Below are 22,966 nucleotides of genomic sequence, written 5' to 3'. Positions count from 1 at the left end.
ATAATTATAAACTCTTCCAAATGAAAAAAAAAACAAATTTTAGTGTATTAAATTAATTAAAAATCAATAATAATTTAAAAATACTAAACACAATATTAAATATAAACTTCAACAATTTAATAATAAATTATAACCATAAATTGTAAAATTAAATTTCCAAATTAATAGTTATTAAAACAAGGGAATAACAACTGAGTAAAAATAATGGAAGGAATAAAACCTCTTAAGAAATAGAAAGAAGAAGAGGAGAATCACAAGACATATGAATAGCTCCAACGAATAAATCAGTTGGTTGAGATCTTCTTGCTAAGTACTTTGCATATTAGAAGATCTTGCTAAGTACTTTGCATATGTCAAATCTCCTCGATGCCCTTGAGATTAGGCCTTCATAACCACCCAAACTTACATGAAACCCCCTGGATGCCCTTGAATTTAAGCCTTCATAGCCACCCAAACTTACATGAGATAACCACTATTCACCAATACCACTATGCAAAGAAAATCTCAAACCATATTAGAAGTCAAATACTATAATACCCTTGAAATTAAACCTTCATAACTACCCAAACTTACCTGAGATAACCACTATTCACCACCACCATAGGAGAGAATCTCAAACCATATTAGATATCAAATACAATGTCAAACCGTTACCTACCTAGTGCCGATGGCATTTACCTTACCTCCTAACTATTGCTTTTCTAATTTATAGATTTTACTTTTACATTAAAATGTAAAACCTACCTAATTTATAATTAAGATTGTGTTCAGCATTAATAGGGTTACAGAAGGAGGATCCGGTGCCCAATCAGTCATATGACAAAGGATGGAGGATATTTCACAGTAACAGAAGCTATTTCAAGAAACCAATCACAACCCATCTAATGGGTAGAAACTATTCCAATTGGCCAGTCACATCAGATCCTAACGCTACTGAGATGCATGAAATAATTTCCACGCGCCAACGTTAAAAATGGGATGGAACATGTGCATAGGGGAACACCATCAGTGCTTTCGTAAGATGACCCCGCCTGCAATTTCATTTTCGCTGCAGGACCGCTTCTCCTAACGGTCAGGAAGCAAGGTAAACTGATTTGAAAGGGATTGGGAGTTACTAGAAAAATTAAGTGGATATTAAAGATTGCAGGAAAGATATCTGATATATTTTGTGGGTAAGACAGAGAGCTGAATTCCCTTGGACAAAAGAAGAGACAGTCGTCTTTACACACATTTGAGGACTCTGATCTGCATTTACTGCTGAATCTGGCAATTAAATTTTGGTAAGTTCGACTCGATTTGTACCCTCTGTGCTTCGTAATGTTTCTTGAGCTTTGGAGCAAGGGGAAAATGAAAATGCAGTGAATTTAACGAGATGTGCATCGGTTTTCTGCTTCTTTCTGTTGTTGTTTCGGGGTGTTTGGTGAAACTACTGTAAATGCTTTGACCGGATTCGGTGTTGGGGAAACTGTTGTTTTGGTTTTCTTGTGCTTGAGATGATCTGTATTTGATGTGATTTGAATAAATTGGTTAGAATCTTGACATGATTTGGTGAAATTAGTGGAAATATTGAGACGATTTGATGGAATTAGTTGAAATGTTGGTCGATTACTTGATCTTTTGGTGTTGTTGATGGTTAATCTGCTCTGTAGCGGATTTGATGCGGGAAGTGCGTTTATTTCTGAGGAATTGGTCTGCAGCTACTGAGACTTTCTGGTTTACTTCGAGAAAATATTGGGCAAAATTTCAGCATTGTTTCTCTGGCTTCGAATCAGTTGGCATTTTGAGATTAAAAAGGCTTCCGCACTTGCAGATTCTTTATCGTTTTCTTTCTGGCTTCCCTTGGCCATGCTTTCCCCTCGGATTTGGTCAATATGCAGGCGAATTCGGTATCGTTGCTCTGCCGACTTCCGATCGTTCTCGCTTTAAGCTGTTTCCGGTGCAGTTTAGCTGATTGTTGTTAACTTTATGCATTTTTGTTTTACAAACCCGCATTTCTGTTGAGGTCCTTTACATATCATGTCTGCTATTCCTCTCCTCGGACAATTATGTGGTGAAATTAGTGGAAATGTTGAGACGATTTGATGGAATTAGTTGAAATGTTGGTCGATAGTTGATCTTTTGGTGCTGTTGATGGTTAATCTGCTCTGTAGCGGATTTGATGCGGGAAGTGCGTTTATCTCTGAGTAATTGGTCTGCAGCTACTGAGACAATCTGGTTTACTACGAGAAAATATCGGGCAAAATTTCAGCATTGTTTCTCTGGCTTCGAATCAGTTGGCATTTTGAGATTAAAAAGGCTTCCGCACTTGCAGATTCTTTATCGTTTTCTTTCTGGCTTCCCTTGGCCATGCTTTCCCCTCGGATTTGGTCAATATGCAGGCGAATTCGGTATCGTTGCTCTGCCGACTTCCGATCGTTCTCGCTTTAAGCTGTTTCCGGTGCAGTTTAGCTGATTGTTGTTAACTTTATGCATTTTTGTTTTTACAAACCCGCATTTCTGTTGAGGTCCTTTATATATCATGTCTGCTATTCCTCTCCTCGGACAATTATGTCTGGGATTTTTTTCCCCTTTCCGGCGCCCTGTGGCCAACATTTTCGTGTTGGATTTGGTCACAATGCAGGCAAATTCTGACATCGGTTGCTCTGCTGGGTTCTGATCGTCCTTGATTTAAACTTTTTCGGTGCAGTTTAGCTGAATTTTGCTAAATTCATCTTTTGTGTGTTCTTACACGTACGCATTTCTGTTCTTCTACGTGCAAGTCTGGTCTTCTTCTCGTACGATTACCTCTGGATTTGTTTGTTCCAGAGCAAATGTGCACTAGATCGGTCATTTGAGACTCAGCTACTCCCAGATTTAACTTCGAATAATAGAAATGGAGAAAAAATGAAGCGTCGTTTTTAGTGCATCATGTCATTTACTTGATATATTAATGTCAGAATTTCGCGGAGGGGAAACGCATAAACTAAATACCTGAAACTTCGGAAGTAGTGCAGTGGTAAGTCTTAATAGCAGCCGTAGTACCTGCTGATCGGGGCACGCCAATACCAGAATTAAACGACATAACCTGCCCATGGGAAACGCCAGAGTTATGTTTAAGTTTCAGTAGAAAGGAATTGGTGAATTGATTATTAAGAATGCAGGCGAAGTTCCCAATACATCACAAATTTAGTACACCTGAGAAAGTATCTGTCCCATTCATACTGAAACGAGCAGATTACAGAGCTCTTCGAGATAGCTGTTTAAGTTTCAGTAGAAAGGAATTGGTGAATTGATTATTAAGAATGCAGGCGAAGTTCCCAATACATCACAAATTTAGTACACCTGAGAAAGTATCTGTCCCATTCATACTGAAACGAGCAGATTACAGAGCTCTTCGAGATAGCTATTGCCAATAACACTGATACCTAACACTCCATTCCCAGTATTACAATAACAGAAAAGTCGATGTATTATGCTAAACTTTAGCTTAATTTTGCCAATAACACTGGTCTTGAGATAAACATTACGCATGACACTAGTACCCAGCATGACCACAACAGAAAAGCCTAAGTAAACATCATATAGAGCTAAATCGTACCTTAATATAATTGAGTAAATGAATGAGTATTACCATACCCTTTCGTAATTATTTGACTGACATTCTTGCTTATTACTTCAGGTCCACTTCCAGCGTGGAATTGCGTGTAGTTTGGTTGACGCGGATGTTGCCTCAGGAGGCTATGCGCTTAGGGGGCAGCAGCAGGCCATTTGCTTGGAAACTCAGATCTCAGTTATTCTGAGGATTAGAAATTTATTGCGCGTGGAGGCCTTGTGAAACCAGTTACCACTTGTTTTCTCCCTGTCAAACAAATTATTCGAGTATTTTCATTAGCATGGAGCACAAGAAGACGGGCAGTCTCACTCTGTCCCCGGGTTCCACCCCTCGACCTGCCGAAAGAACGAAAAGTGCAGATTCCAGATCCGGAGATGGTACAAATCGATATGATAAAGAGAAAGGAGTTAATGTTCAAGTTCTAGTACGATGCAGGTAAGGGCCAATTTCTGTTAGCGACCAATTTAGTGTTACTAACAAACCAAATTGTAAGGTGGGGTTGAATTTCTTAATTGACAAATCGTTGCAGGCCTTTCAATGAGGACGAGTTGAGGGCTAACGTTCTCCAGGTCATATCCTGCAATGAGCAGCGGCGGGAAGTCTCAGCCTACCAAAGTACTGCTAGCAAACAAATTGACCGGATCTTCACTTTTGACAAGGTTACTGCTTGTCTCTCATTCTGCTTTGCAGTTTTCGAAGAGCATATGGTTGTGGGTCAGGCGTATTAAGCATATGACCGTGTTTCAAGAATGAAATTAATGTGGCAAGTTTGTATTTATGTGCAATTGTTGTCAGGTTTTCGGTCCAAATTCCCAGCAAAGCGATTTATATGATCAGTCCATTGTGCCAATTGTAAATGAAGTGTTGGATGGATATAATTGCACGATTTTCGCGTATGGCCAGACTGGTACAGGGAAAACATATACTATGGAGGGTGGTGGAAAAAAAACCAAGGTATGCCTATACTTGCCTTAAATGTTATTTTTTTTTTTCCTGTTTCAGTTTTGTGCAATTTGGCTTCCATAAAGCCCACACATTTTGTGTCTCCTCTAATAATTGTGTTTATTCACGATTCCATATGACTTTTCAGCAATTGTGTCTGGTCGAATAGGCCAAAAAGTTTACGGCTAGGTCATTGGGCCGTAGGCTTCTTCTATGCTGTTAAAATAATGTAGTTGAAGTTTGTTATCTCCTGTTTGGTTGCACATGTGTGGCTAATAATTAATGTAAAAAGTGTTTACTTTGTAGAATGGAGAGCTTCCTGGTGATGCTGGAGTAATTCCCAGAGCTGTTCGTCAAATATTTGACACTCTAGAGGCCCAGAATGCCGAATATAGTATGAAAGTAACATTTCTAGAGCTTTACAATGAAGAAATAACAGACTTGTTGGCTCCAGATGATTACCCAAGACCTCTGGATGATAAATCGAAAAAGCCAATTGCCCTAATGGAAGATGGGAAGGGCGGAGTGTTTGTGAGAGGCCTTGAAGAAGAAATTGTATGCAGTGCCACTGACATTTACACTCTTTTAGAAAGAGGATCCTCGAAGAGACGAACTGCAGAAACTCTGCTAAATAAGCAGAGCAGGTACGATGAACTCAAAGTTTTACTCTTAATGGGCTTTAAGGTTTGTTTTGCGTTTTAATTATAACCGATGTGCGGTGGTTGTATTTTGCAGCCGCTCACATTCGATATTGTCTATCACCATTCATATTAAAGAAGCAACTCCAGAGGGTGAAGAACTTATTAAATGTGGGAAACTTAATCTTGTAGATCTGGCTGGTTCTGAAAACATTTCACGTTCGGGTGCTCGAGAGGTATGCCAAGAGGATGATATATCTTGAGTCAGTCTCACTAAAAGTAGTTCTACAAGGAGATCTGTAAACGAGTTATTACTCTTCTTTGGATGCTCTCTCACAGAAATGAATTCTGCAGGGCAGAGCAAGGGAGGCAGGAGAAATCAATAAGAGCCTGCTTACACTTGGACGGGTGATCACTGCCCTGGTAGAGCATTTGGGACACGTGCCTTACAGGTGTGACATTATCGTTCTGTACTTTAGAATGCCCTTATTTCTACTTGTTAATTTTATCGATACATCTGCTTAATGGCACATAAAAACTTCTCTCCTTTTTGTGTAAATAGAGACAGCAAGCTGACAAGATTGTTGCGAGATTCTTTGGGTGGAAAAACAAAGACTTGCATTATTGCCACAGTGTCACCCTCTGTCCATTGCCTTGAAGAAACTCTTAGTACCCTGGATTATGCTCATCGTGCTAAAAATATCAAGAACAAACCAGAGGTTTATTATTAAAATTTATAAGTTTTATGCTGCACACTTACTATTATTTAATAGTGTCAGATATAGTATATTTTAGTTCATTCTCGAAGGGCTTTTAAATTTTGTCTTTTAAGCAGGTCAATCAGAAAATGATGAAGTCTGCCCTTATAAAGGACCTATATGCTGAGATTAGCAGGCTTAAACAAGGTTTGCTTTTTCACATTCTCTCTTGATTGACTTTCTTGCACTCATTTTATTCCTTCTGGCTAGAGGCTAGGAGATGTAGCTGCATTTAAACAGCTTAACAAATTCAACTCAATATTTAGCAAGAAATTGAATGGATATCCACAATTGTTGACAACCAGAGGTCTATGCTGCACGAGAGAAGAATGGCATATATCTTCCACGTGAACGTTTCCTCCTGGATGAAGCTGAAAAAAAGGTTAAAATTTTAGGCAATTTCAGGATTTCATTAAGGCCCTAAAATTCTTGCATGTTTTCTGTATTAGGTTAATCAAAAGCTTTTCATATCCTCTTTGTATTTCATAGTTTAATTTCTTATATCTTTCTGGCAATTTTTGCAGGCTATGACAGAGAAGATAGAACAGTTGGAGGTAGAAATTGATGCCAAGAACAAGGTATAATATAATCTGTGTGTCATGTAGTTTTGTTTGTTGCTTGCAACCTTTCTTTAACATTCTTCATCACCATTTTGGTGTTGCCTGAATGCAGCGAATAGAGGAGTTGCAAGGACTCTACAATTATCAGCAACTTCTGAGTGCAGAATTTAGCAATAAGCTTGAGATGACCCAGGTGCATGAAAGTTAATATTTGCATAATTACTTGAATTACCATGTTTTTTCATGGACTTTATGGGATTAAAAATTATAACCTAACTTGCATAGGCCATATTTTGTAGAAAAAACTTGAGGATACTGAGTATGCCTTAGATGATCTCGAAGAGAAATACAGTCAGCTGAGCTGTACACTTAAGGAAAAAGAATTCATCATCTCCAACATGTTACAGTCAGGTTAGTCGATAATATCTAACTCTCTCATTCTTTGATCATGCACACTTCTCATCTTTGCTATTCCCCATACTGAAACAGAGGTTGAAGGCAATACTCTCTTGCTATAATGTGCAGAAAAAGCACTGGTTGAGCAGGCATGTGGTCTTCGGTCAGAACTAGAGAACACAACACAAGATGTATCAGGGCTCTTTTCTAAAATTGGTACTCGCTGTTCTTTAAATGTTGAAGTATGAATTGGGCTTTAATCTGTACTTATAAGCTGGGAAGAATGCTTACTTCTTTAATTTTGTTTTTTCAGAGCGTAAGGATAAGATTAAATGTTGAAGTATGAATTGGGCTTTAATCTGTACTTATAAGCTGGGAAGAATGCTTACTTCTTTAATTTTGTTTTTTTCAGAGCGTAAGGATAAGATAGAAACTGGAAATAAAGAACTAGTCCAGACATTTCGAATACAGTTAACTCAGCAGCTTGAAGTGTTGCATAAGACTGTTGAAGGTTCTGTGAGCCAACAACAACGGCAGCTACAAACTATGGAAGATCAAATGCAATCCTTTGTCTCCACAAAAACTGAGGTACGTGAAACGTTGAGCCAACAGCCTTATAATTATTTGGTAGCTGTTGCACCTCTTTGAAATTAGCCAGTTCTGATGTACAGCTGCACTGCTGTCACAGGCTACAGAAGATCTCAGAAATAGGGTTGAGAATTTGAAGACAATCTATGGCTCTGGAGTCAGGGGCTTACATGATCTAGCCAATGCACTCGACGAAAATTCTGTGTCTACTCTTGGCAGGCTCAACTCAACAATATCCATGCACGCTTCTACTCTTGAGAATGTAAGAGTTTCTGACATCTGCTATATAAGCTTTGCAAGGATTGGATCAATAACAGATCTATGCATTTCTTTTTGTTCCTTATTCATTTTGTGCCATACAGCTGGTGGGAAAAACTGTTCTAGATGCAGAGGCATTGCTGAGTGAACTTCATAGTGCTCTGTCCAAGCAAGAGGCCACAATGGCTTTATATGCCCAACAACAGCGGGAGGTTGTTACATATCCAATATTATTTAACTTTTGTTGTATGAAGTCAAATCCTTTCACAGAATTCAAGTCAACTTCTGTCAAGTTGACAATTCTATATTTCAAAATTCCATGAGTACAGGCAATTCAAAGAACTATAGAGTCCACGAGGGTAATTTCAAAGGTGAACACAGATTTCTTTGCAACACTTGAAAGCCATGCATCTAAGCTTAGTCAGTTTGTGGAAGAAATGCAAATAGTTCACGACAAGAAGTTGGAGGATCTTGAAAGGAAATTTGAGGTAGACTAGTTTCTTAGTCTAGATTCTTTTTCGCTTCTGAACTAGTTATTTTATTAAGTTCAAACTTCATACTACTATTTGGCTGATTTTTTTTAATGCAAATAAATTTTCAAAGGAATGTGCTGCAAATGAGGAGAAGAAACTCTTGGAGAATTTTGCTAAAATGCTAGCGGCTTCGACAGCTCGAAAATCAGAATTGGTTAGTCTCTCTTTTAATCAATCTTTCCCATTCAGTATATACTATATTGCATATTGCATATTCGACTTATTTTTAATGCTTCGTTTTAAATTCCTGCACTGACAATTTGTGTTTCTAACCAGTTTAACATAAGAAATGGCATGTTTGTTAATAAAATACACTGATTCTTATGAGATTTCAACAAAAAGCAGCCTTTTAGGCCCAATCCATATGGTAATTCAACGAAAATATGCCCATAAAGTGTTTGGAAAATATCCTCCTGGTTCCTAAATTTCTGAAATCCATACATCTCCCCAAAACTGTTCTTGGTGTCCTTCAAAGAATTCTTGTCCTCTGAAAAGCTCCAGTTGGAAGACCTGACACCATTCCTTGCAACTGTCCATGTACTGTTAACAATGACTTGGGGTAGAGCACCATCTTTCTGATTAATGCAAACTCATTTCGTGTTGCTTTTCTGTTGCTGTGATGAACAGACAATGACAATTTGTTGGTTTGTAAATTTCCGACTGCTACAATCACGAAGGGAGATTCTTTACAGTTAAGGTCAGACATATAAAATGCCAAGACAACATGAGCAGCAAGGAGAAAATTTTATTTTTCATATGTTTCCTTGCTTGTGATTTTTATAACATCCTAACCTTGGACATATGAAATCTGTTACTGCTCAAATAGAATTTTTTTCTAACATAGATCAACTATAACATCACACAATAGAGAGTGCTACAGTATTGATTTGCTTGACCATGGTGCCATTTTAGCATTCTAGACACAGGCTAAACTAATAAAATCCATGGAAATGGACTCTTTGATTGGCAGGCTTGGATTGACTAGAACATTGAATGAAAGCTTCCACTTGCTTCTGCATGAAAGGCCAATGCAAATAAAGCTATAAATGTTCTAGAGTCTTTCGTACCTAAAATGGCCATCGTAGGAGGAAGAACGAGCCTCTTGAAGTAGAATATGGGGAATAGGTCTAGTAGGGACACAAATTTAATTCAACTTATAGGGAAATTGATGTCGTAAGTGGTGATCTAGAAAGGGCACCTAACTAACCACTTTGGGTTGTTGTAGTGTACCAATAATTGGACCAATATTGGGATATTGGAAAGAAAGATCCTTCCATTCTTCATAACAGGGCATTAAATATCCAAAGTGGTAAGCACCCAACCAAGAGGGAGACTGAGAAGGTCAACCACTTTGCTTTTGTCACCTTTCTTATACTTATCACCAAATGGAACTTTTGGCTGTTAGAAGCTTCTTTCAAATGGCATTGTCCTAAATTTGGTTTGAGAATTCAATCATTGGAGAGATGGGTGATTGGTATGCAAAATAACCTTGCCCTTTACAAGATAGTGTTTCCATTGTTTTAATGCTTGGATTAAGGTGTAGAATTCTTTGTTATTGTTAGATATCTAAATCCATTAGGGTTATGTTCATAGGAGATATCTTGAAAGATGAATCGAAGGATAAAAAAAAGTGACTCACGCTCATCTTTGATGCTGGTGCAGTCTAACAGTGGTATCAGAGGTTGGCGCTATTCAGAGTCTGTCAGATCTGCACTCTGCTCTGGTCTGAGTGTTAGTTCTGTGTTATCTGAGGGCTTCTCCAGGCGTTTCATCTTGCTCATTTCCGCGCCCTTTTGCATGAATGTATCACCTTCGCGTGGTATGGTTATCTCCATTTTTCGCGGCTGTTCTGTGTGCCTGGAATATGAGCCAATCCAAATATCTTCACACTGACCCAGCATCGAGTCACTATTTTTTTCCCATTCTCGATGTCTGTGGTATCCTTGCATTTCTGGCCTTCATGACCTTGAGTATGCTCAACTCGGGTGACTAACGCTGTCAGCCGCCAATCCTCAAAACCTTGAGTATGCTCAACTCGGGTGACTAACGCTGTCAGCTGCCAATCCTCAGACACCAATCCACGGCCTCTCCATTCTCAACATACCTAGCATCTAACGTAACCTAGTCCATCGTTTTTGGTTAGCGTTGTCTAAACATTATAAGTTTTGGAGTTTTAGTTGGAATTTGATAGTTTTGTTTGGTATATTGATTTTTGTTTTTTAAAATTAGTTTTTGATTGTATATATAAATTAAATATCTGAAAAGTTCCTGTACAGTAGTATTTGGAGAGTTTACTTCCAACAAATTCCTACTAAATTTTAGACAAATCATACCAAAATATAAGTTGAAAAACCCTTCAAAACTCAGATAAACTAAGTTTTTTTTTTTTTTTTCAAACTAAGACTGAAAAAGTACGGACCAAATCTGTAAATCATTTAATATTGTGTTGCGTTATCCCAGATAGTTGAGAATTTCAATTGAATCATAGTTGTTTCGACATTTGTGTTGTTTGAGTCTCTTTGCAACGTTTAATTTCATTGCGATGGCCACCGTTTCCATAGTTGTTCCTTGACGCAAGCTCGGCACACAAGGCTGGGAGGTTTTAGCATTAGGTTTCCGATGTTCTGGGCTTTCAGGGGCATATGGTACATATATGTTCGAGGAAGATATTTGTTTTTCCTTATATTTCAGCATTCTTTTAATGGAGGAATCACATTCTTTGGTACTATCGACATATACGGTCATTTAGTGAATGGAATATTGGTTGGGAAGGGCTTGAAACATTTGCCTAGAGACAAAATCCATTTTGTCACAAAAAATTGGAACTATAAGGGTTTAGAGTGTTTTTTATCTTTGGAATCAAGATAACCGCTATGTAATTTATGTAGTGAATTTGATCCCCAGAGTGAAGGAGTATGTCTACTTAAACACAAAGGGAGGTTGAATCCGAGGCGAAACTTATAAGGAACACTCAATCCCGAAGATCCATTCACACTAAGAGTCAAGAACATTGGTTACTTACGCTGGTAATTTATGCAGTGAGATTTATCCCCAGAGTGAAGAATATTGGTAACTTATGCAGTGAGATTTATCCCCAGAGTGGAGTATGTCTATTTGAAGAGGAGATTTATCCCCAGAGTGGAGTATGTCTATTTGAAGAAGAAAGGAGATTGAGTTCAAGACGAAATTTGTAAGGCACATTGTATCCTTAAGATTTCACATCCAGAATCAAGAATATTGATAATTTGCAAATAGTGTGTTTGTTTTTTGTTTTGTTTGCTTTTTCTTCTTTGGTTTTTTGTTTATTTAATTTAATTAATTAATTAATTATTATTATTATTTATATATATTTTTTTAACTTAAAATTTACTAGTTAGTTTGCATTGTAAATAGGTGCATTTTCAGCAGAAGTTGACATGGAAGATCAATTTTTATATTCATCCTTGTGAGCATTGTCGAAAGTTTTTTGCCTTCTCACCTTGTATATAAGTGATTGATAGTAGGAGTTCAAGTTTTGAAGTCCTATCAATTGAGCAAGAACAAGTGAGCCCGAACCATAGCCAGAACTAGCGCCTCAAGCTAGAGTTAGAGCTATAGCCATAGCTAGAGTTAGGGCCATGAGCGTGATTTGAATTTTGGTCTCCTTGAAACCACCATTTAGTAGAAGACTTGTAGCTTTCGCTAGATATTAGTTTGCAGTCATCTTCAAATTGCCATTTGCTGGCACTTTCAATCAACAAAAGACATCAAGTTCTAGTCAAATTAGGAAATGTTCTGAGAACTACCGAGCCTTAGAGTTGAGTTCTAGAGTTTGCGATCATCTTTAAACCACCATTTAGTAGAAGACTTCGACTTTTGCTAGGTTTGTGATCATTCCAAAACCATCAAATTTAGAGAGCACATTCAACTATTGGCAGTTGTTTTCTTCTCGCTCAGTTGTTCTTGTGTGTCCGCTTGGTCTCGCAAGAACCCCCTTCAGATTAAAGGGAGAATGTTAGATACCTAATCTGTTAGAGTTATAATAAGGAATATGAATAGTAATTAGGAGTCCAAGAGACCTCTTGGAAGATGGATCCAAAGGTCAAGAACATTGTATTTATGAGTATCATTCTAATAAAAAAAGTAAGTTGCGCATGTCTTTCATTCTAGTGTGGTCTAATAGTCACAAGTGCTATAATTAAACTTAGTTTGTGATGAGGTATTCAAATGATAGGTTAGTAGATGGCCTCCCCTCGTAAGTACCAAGTACTAACCTGTGGCATATTGTGAGGCATTGGTCTCAAACTTGAAAGGTTGTTGTAGATTTGGGAGTACAAGCATTGGAGCAAAAGAAGGGGCATCTTTCAATCTGCAAAATAATTTAGCTATTGTTACACCCCATGTGAGAGTCTCTTGAGTTTGAAGGTAATGAAGATGATGAGCGATATGGCAGTAACTACAAATGAAACTCCCATACAAGTTCATTTTGCCCAAGAAATTCTTGAAATCAAAGACACTAGAAGGAATGGGCCATTCCTTGAGAATTTTTCCTTTGGTTGGGTTTTTATAAATGTCATGGTCATTGGATGTCAAAGCCTAAATATCTGATGGAAGTTTGACTAAAATAATACTTTTTCATCGCTGCTTGTAGCTTGTGCTAGCAAAGCAATTCCAACACTGTGTACGTGTCTTAAGCTATGTTACACAAGGACTTGTACTCGCCATAAAATCTCTCATACCCAACGTTCCAACGTTTCGGGGACTTTTACAGGGGTTGGGAATGTCCTCAATTTGTTGGGGACGTCATCGGGGACTTGGGGACATCCAAGCCGTTCCCAATCCGTCCCGAGCAGATTTTGGGGACTTTTTAGGTACTGTTCCGCCGTTCTTGAGGAAAAAATAGTATGTTCCCCCCTCCTTTGATAATAAATCACAAAATCCAAGTAATGAAGTTGGGGACAATTCATTAGCTGGCTTGGGTATTGATTCTCTGATTGGACAAACTATCAATGGAATACTCGATGGATCATTTCTTGCAATATATCTCATAACCGTTAAGATTGGAGAAAGTGATACACTTCTCAAAGGAGCGATATTTGGACCTGGCATTTCAATGCCACTTCCACAAATAAATGATGCTACACCAAAAGTAAAACATACAAATAAAAGACATGAACATTGGTTTTTCTTCACAACCATCTTCATCTCCACCACGAACTCCAATTACCATGTCAGAAGTGTATGAGCGAACTTTTGTTGTCAAAACCACAACAAAGCTAGTTGTTTTGACAGAGGTGGAAATAGCCTCTGAAAACAAACATGAAGATCTTCATCTTCACCAGCAGCATGAATTTTTGGGTGGAGAAATGTTGTTAATGAAGATATTTGTCTTCCCCGCAACATGGATTTTTAAATGGAGTGTTAATTTTAGTTAACAATGGTATGTTCTATGCTTAGCACAATTACTTCAATGTTCCTTTAGCAGCCCAATGACAATTTCCAATTTATATTTCTAGTAGCAATCACATTAACCATTAATCACATTGACAGTAAAAGTAGATAGAACATGAAACAAAATGCAGAAGACAAGCCAAGACAAGAGGACACTAGATTTGGCGGATGCCAGGGAAAAACCCCAATGTGGGGAAAACCCTTTGATCAATTCTTCTTATTATTATATCAAAATGTTCAACAGAGAGAGAGAGAGAGTACAATAGTCAAAATTGACTTGCCAAATTCAAGTCAAAACAACCCTATCAAAATCTGCAGTCAACTGCAGTCAAACTTCAGCCCTAACTAGAAATCACAGATGGTCAACGAAACAGTCAAACTCCTCCTTTGAAGCTCGGTCAAAGGTAGTCAAACTCCTCCTTTGAAGCTTGGTCAAAGGTAGTCAAACTCGGCCTCCAACAGTGGTCAAATTTAGCCCAAAACAATCACAAAATCTGTGGTCAAACTTGGTCAACCTGTGGTCAAATAGGCTTGCTGTCAACGCAAGTCAAAGTCCTTTTTCTTTGGTTTTTATGCCCGAGAATGCAGTTTGCTGAGATAGAAATATAACCAAAAAATAAAGTCAAATGATGCCCAAAAAGTCAAAGTCAAAGTCAACGCTGGTCAAACTGCAGAAATCTATGAGATTTTTGGCCTTGCAATTATGTCCTGTAATTTCGTCCCCTTTGTGCCACACGTGGGAGATAGAGAATGCCCAATGTTGTACGAACCAATGAGAGAAGGAGAGAATATGTGAGTGATGAAGATGCCAAATGAGGTGAGAGGTCACTTGTATTTATACAATTCGTTGTGGGTGAAGAGTCATGTCCATTGGGCTTCATGAGCCTACATGTTGATGTGGTTGACCTGAACAATTTGCACGTGTGGGCATAAATTCAAAAATGCATTTCTGCTTGTCCAAATTGGATGATCTTTATATCAATTTTGGTCCTCTCGAAAAGAGGAATTTAATGCAATCATCATCTCCATCAAATGAGTTGTCCTAAGGTGGAATTTGGCCCTAGTTGCCAATTTTAACACTCCTCAACTGGGGAGAATTCCACCTGCCAATCCATCCATCATCATATTTGACCATCATACCATCCTGTCGTCATGTACCATCTCTGTCATCTCATCTCTACTGAACCATGATGTAATAATGAAGAAGAATTGATTGAGAGTGAGTCACAAGACCTTACCACTCTCCACTGACAAAAGTTAGTCCAGAGGTAGAACCTCAATTGATCCCAGATCAAGTTGTTGAACACCATGCATCCTAGACATAGGGAGTACGGCAATACACGATGCGTCCATCGGTAGTGCTATGGTCCCTATCCACGTTTCCCAACTCATTGGCTAGTTGAGAGGTACTTCCCATGAGTCTCAGACTACATGGGTAGGATGTATGCTAGGGCATCAACAGGAGAAGGTGAACCACATGTATATGTCAATTGTAGGAGAAGATGAACCACTCACCCTACACACATGTGTCATTGTATGGAGGGCAAGGTGAACCACTCACCTTGTACATAGCGCACCAATAGGGGAAGGTGAACCATTCACTCTTTGGTCGCTCAAAGCTTCAAGAAGTACCCCAAACCCCCAAGAGCTCCTAGAGCTCAGTGTCCAACTCAAGCGGGATCCTCATAAGAGGGTCTTTCCATGACTCCAAGTCTCTCTCGAAAGGGTAAGAATTTGACCTTCCCTAAGGGCATCGTGAGGATGTCTGCGACCTGCTCATCAGTCCTGATGTGTTGGAGCCTTATTGCTCCCCGCTATACCATATGCTGAATAAAGTATTACGTGATATCAATGTGCTTGTAATAATTGTTGACCACAAGATTCTCTGAAAGGCGAATCCCACTTTGGTTGTTGCGGAAGATTACGGTGGTATCCAGCACGTGCTCAAATAGCTCACTAAAGAGATTCCTCAACCAAACAACTTCACAACAGGCCATACTAGCTGCAATGTATTCGACGTCAGCGGTGCTTAGAGCAACCGATTTCTGCTTCCTGCTCGTCCAAGAAATTGAAGCAAACCCCAATGAGAAGCAACATCCAGATGTGTTGTTACGATCCACCACACTCCTAGCCTAGTCAGCATCAGTGTATCCATGTAACCTCAAATTCCTAGTAGTGTATCTCAGTCCATAATTGATTGTGCCACAGAGATATCTCAAGAGATTCTTAGCAGCAATCCAATGTATGTGATGAGGCTCGACCATAAATTGACTCAACGTATTCACATCAAAGCATATGTCAGGAGTCTAGACGAGTGTTTACCAAGAACATCAGGGCCCCCACAAGTTGTCTATACTTGGAAAGGTTTGCCAATTCGAGCCTAGCAACACTTCCACATAGCTTCTTGAAGTTGAGTTCCATCAGAGTAGACACAGACTTGCAATCCACCGTCCCACATCTCTCGAGCAACTTCACAATGTATTTTCCTTAAGAAAGGAAAATCTCACTTAGCTTTTGCCAGACCTCCAGGCCTAGGAAGTAGTGCATCAGACTTAGGTCCTTCATTTCGAACTCGGAAGCCAACTCCCTCTTGCATTGATAAATGAAAGGGTCTACACCTGTCAGAAAGATATTATCTACATAAAGGACCAGAATGAGAGGCATGTCCTTTTCAACCTTGAATTATAGGTTAAGATCAACTGCGCTCCTTGTAAATCCCAACTTCATAAGATAGCTATCAATCCTCTCATACCAAGCCCTATGGGCTTGCTTCAACCGATAGAGGGCTTTCTTCAACCTACACATGTGTGTCCTTTGATCTTGTACTTCGAACCGCTCAGGTTGTTCTATGTAGACTTCCTCCTTAAGTGAGCCATGCAAGAAAGCAATCTTAATGTCCATTTGGTGTAGGCTCCATCCTTGAGACGCAACAAGAAAAATAATAGGTCGGATAATGGTATATTGGGCAACCGGTGCAAATATCTTGTCATAGTCCACTCCTTCCTTTTGAGAGAAGCTTCGAGCAATGAACTTGGCCTTGTATTTCTCAGCAATCCCATCAACTTCATGTTTGATTTTGTAAAGCCATTTAGAAGTGACCACAGACTTGTCCTTGGGTCTAGGAACCACATCCCAGACATCATTCTTCATGATTGATTCATACTCTTCATTCATTGCATCCTTCCATACTTGGTGTTTCACGACTTTTTCAAATGTACATGGCTCAGATTGAACAATAATACTCATAGCAGCTAAGTAAACTTGATACTTGTTTGACTTCTTACTTTCACGAAATGTCTCTCTTGGAGCAATTTTCAACATCTTCAAGAGTATCTTTGAGCCACAAAGGTCTTTTTCTTGAGGTAGAGGGATCACTAGGAGGTGGATCAATGGGATCCATCGAGCCTTTAACATTGGGCATTGGTTCATCTGTCAGAGGTTCATCCTACTTTCTTGCAACATCATCATTGTCCTTCCTTGGGATAGGGAGATCTCTGGCTTTTCCAAGGGTAGAATCTTCATTGAAAGTGACATCATGGCTTATTTCCACTTCTCTTTGACCAGGCACATAGATTCTATATGCCTTTGAATTTTCACTGTAGCCCACAAATGTTCCTTTCTTCCCAGATGCTTCTAACTTGTTTCTTTTCTCTTTAGGCACATGAAAATACACGAGACATCCAAATATTCTAAAATGAGAAACATCAGGTTTCTTACTAGTGAAAACTTCTTCGGGTGTCTTGAAATCCAATGCTTGATGTGGGCTCCTATTTTGAACATATACAGCAGTGTTGGCAACTTCTCCCCATAAGAACTTTGGTAGGCCTTGGTCATGAAGCATGGCATGAGTGGCTTCTATGATTGTTCGATTCTTCCTTTCAACAACTCCATTTTGCTCAGGAGTATATGGAGTGGTGGTCTCCCTCTTAATGCCAGCCTCTCTACAATAGTCATTGAATTCATTTGATTCATATTCGGTTCCATTATCGGTCCTCAATATTTTGGTCTTTTTCCCTGATTGATTTTCAACCAAGGCTTTGAAAGAATGGAACCATTTGAACACTTCGTCTTTTTTCTTCAAGAAATAGATCCACGTTTTGTGAGAAAAGTAATCCACAAAAAATGCATTGTATAAGTATCCGCCTAGTGATGTCACCGGCAACATACCAGATAGATCAAAATGGACCAATTGAAGAATGTTGGTAATTTGACTTTCACTTGAAGGCAATGGTCCCCTTGTAATCTTTCCAGCTGCACAACCCTGACAAACACCTTCATGATTTATGTTGAACTTAGGCATACCTGGGCAAATCTTCGGTGCCATAATTCAGATTGAAGAGAAGTATCACAAGTCAAAGCTCCCAAAGGACTTCCTCCAACTTGATAGAGACCTTCAACCCTAAATCCAAGTGTAAATGCATCTTTCAGGTTTCTTTGCCAAATACGTACCTTTCCATCAATGAATGCTACCTTGAAGCCTTTATCTTCCATCATAGAAATAGACACCAGTGTCTTTTTCAAATCGGGTACATATAATACTTCTTGTAGATGAAGAGTTTGACCTTGATTTAAGTGAAGAGTGGCAGTCCCTATCCATTTCACGGGGTAGGTGGCATTGTCTCCAAGTATGATCTCCAAATTAGTCTTCTTTTCAATCAGATTTGAGAGGGCCTCCTTGTACCTAGTGAAGTGCCTTGAGGCACCACTATCAATCAACCAATGATCCAAAGTATCTAGAGGAGAGGTAGTAGTGAGGGCGGAAATAAGATAAAATTCCTTTTGTTTTTCTACAACATTACTTTCCTCATACTTGAAATTTCTCGTCCTTTTAGGAGGTTGACCATTTCCATCTCGAGCAGCGGGAATATTCCTCTCTCTTTTATTGTTGACCTTGTTGTTCCTTTGATTGCCATTGCTTTTGTAGTTGTTGTTGTCATCATCCCTTGGAGTGTCCTTCTTGCGAGGACACTCTCTAGCATAATGGCCAAACCTGTTGCAATTGTAGCACCTTCCTTTTCTTCCTTACTTGAATCTTTAACCTTGTCTTTTTGGACCAACATTGTTCTTCCTCTTTGCATGAGTGGAGAAAGTAGTAGGTTCATTTCCGTTTGAAGGCTTGTCTCTCTCCATCATCCTCGTCACTTCTTGAGTGCATCTAGCCAATAATTCATCTAAACTAGGAATCCTGTCATTGTTAAGAATGGTGGTGTTAAACACATCCCATGCTTTTGTGAGACCTCCAAGAGTGATGAGAGTGAGCTCCCTGTCAGCAACAACTTCTCCAATAGATAGAAGATCATTCTTGATTTCTGTAATCCTCATGAAGTAGGATTGGATAGACTCCCCTCTATTCATCTTGATGTCCTTCAACTTGGTCTTGAGAAAGAGGATTTGATTTGCATTGTTCGCTTTGAACATCCCAACCAGTTTATCATACATCTCCTTATATGTTCCTAAATCAGAAATATAACAACCAAATGTTTTTGAATGGAGTATATAATAATTCTTTTAGCTTTGACCTCACCTTTCTTGTACTTTGTCTTTGCAACAGTAGGTGCATTTGAAGGAGGCTCCACCACTTTTCCCCGCACATAGTCCATATCATCATTCTCTTCCAAAGTCAAATCCAAAGTCATCTTCCATGCATGATAGTCGGATTTGTCCTTGAGCTTATCCTCGGATTTGAAGTATGGTGTAGTTGCCATTGAAGCTAGACCAATATTCTTGTTGAACAACTCTTTCTTAGTGATTGCTTTTCTCTCTCTTGCTTGGGCTTTGTCTTCACCTGTGCTCCGATACCATGATAATTTTAGTTAACAATGGTATGTTCTATGCTTAACATAATTACGTCAATGTTCCTTCAGCACCCTAATGACAATTTTCAATTCAGATTTCCAGTAGCAATCACATTAACCATTAATTAGATTGATAGTAAAAGTAGATAGAACATGAAACAAAATGCAGAAGACAAGCCAAGATAAGAGGACACCAAATTTGGCGGATGTCAGGGAAAAATCCCAGTGTGGGGAAAACCCTTTGATCAATTCTTTGTGTTATTATATCAAAATGCTCAGCAAAGAGAGAGAGTACAATAGTCAAAATTGACTTGCCAAATTCAAGTCAAAATAACCCTGTCAAATTTGCAGTCAAATGTAGTCAAACTTCAGCCCTAACCAGAAATCACAGATGGTCAACGCAACAGTCAAACTCCTCGTTTGAAGCTCGATCAAAGGCAATCAAAATCAACATCCCAAAGTGGTCAAATTTAGCCCAAAACAGTCATAGAATTTGTGGTCAAACTTGGTCAACCTGCGGTCAATGCAGGTTAAAGTCCTTTTTCTTTGGTTTTTGTGCCCAAGAATGCGGCCTGCTAAGATAGAAATATACTCAAAAAATTGAAGTCAAATGATGCACAAAAAGTCAAAGTCAATGCTGGTCAAACTGCAGAAATTTCTGAGATTTTTGGCCCTGCAATTATGTCCTGTAATTTCGTCCTCCTTGTGCCACACGTGGGAGAGAGAGAATGCCCAATGTTGTACGAACCAATGAGAGAAGGAGAGAGAATATGTGAGTGATGAAGATGCCAAATGAGGTGAGAGGTCACTTGAATTTATACAATTCGTTGTGGGTGAAGAGTCATGCCCATTGGGCTTCATGAATCTACATGTTGATGTGGTCGACCTGAACAATATGCACATGTGTGGGCATAAATTAAAAAATGCACTTCCGCTTGTCCAAATTGGATGATCTTTATATCAATTTTGGTCCTCTCAAAAAGAGGAATTTAATGAATCATCATCTCCATGAAATGAGCTGTCCCAAGGTGAAATTTGGCCCTAGTTGCCAATTTTAACATGGAGAGAACGTTGTTAGTGATATGTTGGAATTTGTTACGCAGGATTACATCCATCATTTATTATATGGTTGGAAGATAGAGGTGAAGATGGGTAGAATATATATGTTGTCCCCAACTTTCCGTCCCTTGGAAAATTTTGGGGGTGCGCTCTTGTTATACCAAAAACTCGTCCTCGTGTTCCCAAAGGCAGTGCAACATTGGTCTTAAGTAATCCTCCCATGTCTTAATGTAGACTAGAATATCATAAGTTGTGTAACAATAAACATGCCAATACGTGGCCAAAAAATGTCATTAGTGTTGAGTTTCCATGATCTTGGGTCTAGGATAGAATCTTAAAATCTCTAACGCTACTAAACCAAGAATCTCAACGATACTACTTTGCACAGTGGAATATAAACAACAGTAAATCACACATGCACAGAATATAGACAACTTTTTACAGTTTTCAACCCAAATTCATTATCTTATACAACATATAATACAACAGTCTAAGGCTACCATACCAGGGATAATGGCCCTCATACATCCACTAGTACAAGATACAAAATTGGGGCTTGGTGTTAGTGCATCGACAACCAATCTGCCCTCAACAAAATACTCTGACCATCTGGCCGATGTAGTGCACTCTCTCAGCTCCTCTTGGTCATACCCTGTCCCTGCCAAGTCCTTTGACTCCTGATTTGCAGCTCCGACCTCTATCAATGCTCCAAGTCCATCTGGCCATTGAATCTCGACTATCCAATCTACTCTGCCTTAGTCCATCAAGGGCACAACACATCGAGACTCCTGTCGAGTTGTTCACAGATCCACTTGTGAACAACTCTCAATCTGCCCACTGCTGCTCCTCAACTACTCAGGGACTTCAACCCACTATGGTCTACCTGCACTGCTCCGATGAAGACATCATAGGGCACGAAGGGCTACCCCCTATCACTGCAAAATGTCCATCTCCCACAATGAAGACGGGCTAGGAGGACTGCCCATCATTTGCTGTAGAAGTCCTTCTCCACACACAAGTCTCGGGCTCCCCAAATTGCTCCTCCGGTTCATCAACTCTTGAGCTCAACAACTGCCTCTCTCGCAACTACCTTTGTCCATCAAGGTATTTTTCATCGGGGTCCAACTTGGACACTATCACGTTGTCCTCCAACAAGCCATAAATGCCCAAGCACGTCCACACTTGGTCCACTCTCACAATGCCCTCGAACAATCCACAAGTGACTAAGTCCACGTTGTAGTATCTGCACCTCGTTAGGGCATCCTCACACCTAGGAGACCCTTACACGACTGCCCACAAACTTCTCCATATTTGCCCTTTGCTCTGCAATAGAGGAGCTATTACACAAATCTAGGCACCAATATTCACCGTGGAAACCCACTGGATAGGGCTTTTGACCTCCACGTCAGCGCTCCCTTCTTGGCTTCCACATGCTGCACTCTAACTAATCCAATATTGATCAGAAACTATGACCCAATACAAGGCATCAATGGAGAAAATATATACCTTTGTTTTGTTGTTCATGGGCAACGTTTTTGTCATTGGTTAGGGCACCCACTGTAACCTACAAGAACCCAACCTTCTTGCCCAAAACACACTTCAATTGATGTAGTCTCCACTCCTTTACATGCTAGGTGACCTTGCTATGTGAGGAGGCACCTACAACCTCTTGTTAGGGTTGTTTCAACCCTCAAAACACCACCTATAGGCTTGCAGCATAGTCATCATAGGAGGTCTCCTCCTCAGCCTATTTTAGGATGAATTTGTTGCGTCCCTTGCCCAAAACAGTCCCTCATTAATGCGGCCCTCTAGCAAGGTATCTTCCAGCTCTAGGTTACCTGAGTTTGACCTCAAATAGTCCTCCACGCTTTCGTTGGTCTATCCTTCTTGCTGCGGCCTTCAACAATGTATTTCTCCTCCTTTCTTCACTTCTGGACTGATGTGACTGCTGCCATCTAGGCTAACTGGTTAGGGCTTCCTAATAGTCCTTGTTAGGCCCCTCCAATCAGCTCCTAAGGCCTCCTATAGCTGCGACCTTCCCTTCTAGGCTTGCTGCTCCAACACACTGTCCTTAAGGCTAATTCCTAGCCCCAAAACTCTCCAACCATCCCTTTGATTACTTTAGAACATGCCTCAGTCTCTTGCTGTAGTAGACGCTGCCCTAGATCACAGGGAGACAACCCTCAAACTCGTCACAAGTAGCCCAGATCTCCCTTACACAACTCGGCCCTCCTGTATGGTTGTCTAACCCTCAAAACAGTCACGAAAAGGCTACATACCTAGCCATTTCTCCTTTGCTGAGGTGCCTACTAACCTGCGGCCTGAACAAAAGATCTCCTCTCCAAAATGCGAGTTCTCCTTCTTATGTCGTCTCCAAATCGATGAGGAAATAACCTTATCTCACTTCCTATAGATGC

General features: G+C 39.6%; 1 protein-coding gene across 1 annotated transcript in view; it reads left to right on the top strand.

Annotated features, from left to right (window-relative positions):
• Positions 1-913: 913 nt before the first annotated feature.
• LOC149189053 (kinesin-like protein KIN-5D) overlaps positions 914-22,966 on the top strand; it is a 36,836-nt gene continuing 14,783 nt past the window's right edge. The window contains exons 1-19 of the mRNA XM_089411751.1: positions 914-1,280; positions 3,659-4,027; positions 4,122-4,251; positions 4,388-4,546; positions 4,841-5,178; positions 5,270-5,408; positions 5,527-5,624; positions 5,735-5,891; positions 6,008-6,077; positions 6,236-6,312; positions 6,455-6,508; positions 6,603-6,683; positions 6,790-6,901; positions 7,016-7,102; positions 7,299-7,474; positions 7,575-7,736; positions 7,837-7,944; positions 8,062-8,220; positions 8,336-8,419. Coding sequence (XP_089267877.1) covers positions 3,873-4,027; positions 4,122-4,251; positions 4,388-4,546; positions 4,841-5,178; positions 5,270-5,408; positions 5,527-5,624; positions 5,735-5,891; positions 6,008-6,077; positions 6,236-6,312; positions 6,455-6,508; positions 6,603-6,683; positions 6,790-6,901; positions 7,016-7,102; positions 7,299-7,474; positions 7,575-7,736; positions 7,837-7,944; positions 8,062-8,220; positions 8,336-8,419 — 2,346 coding nt within the window. The 5' untranslated portion in view covers positions 914-1,280; positions 3,659-3,872. The remainder of the gene's footprint in view (positions 1,281-3,658; positions 4,028-4,121; positions 4,252-4,387; positions 4,547-4,840; positions 5,179-5,269; positions 5,409-5,526; positions 5,625-5,734; positions 5,892-6,007; positions 6,078-6,235; positions 6,313-6,454; positions 6,509-6,602; positions 6,684-6,789; positions 6,902-7,015; positions 7,103-7,298; positions 7,475-7,574; positions 7,737-7,836; positions 7,945-8,061; positions 8,221-8,335; positions 8,420-22,966) is intronic.

This window comes from Pinus tabuliformis, chromosome 3_1 (assembly GCF_031772625.1).
Source record: "Pinus tabuliformis cultivar Carrire ecotype Pingquan chromosome 3_1, CPIR1, whole genome shotgun sequence".
NCBI classification, from domain to species: domain Eukaryota; kingdom Viridiplantae; phylum Streptophyta; class Pinopsida; order Pinales; family Pinaceae; genus Pinus; species Pinus tabuliformis.
Note: the sequence above shows the minus strand (reverse complement) of the source record. Positions and strands in the feature narration are given on the sequence as shown.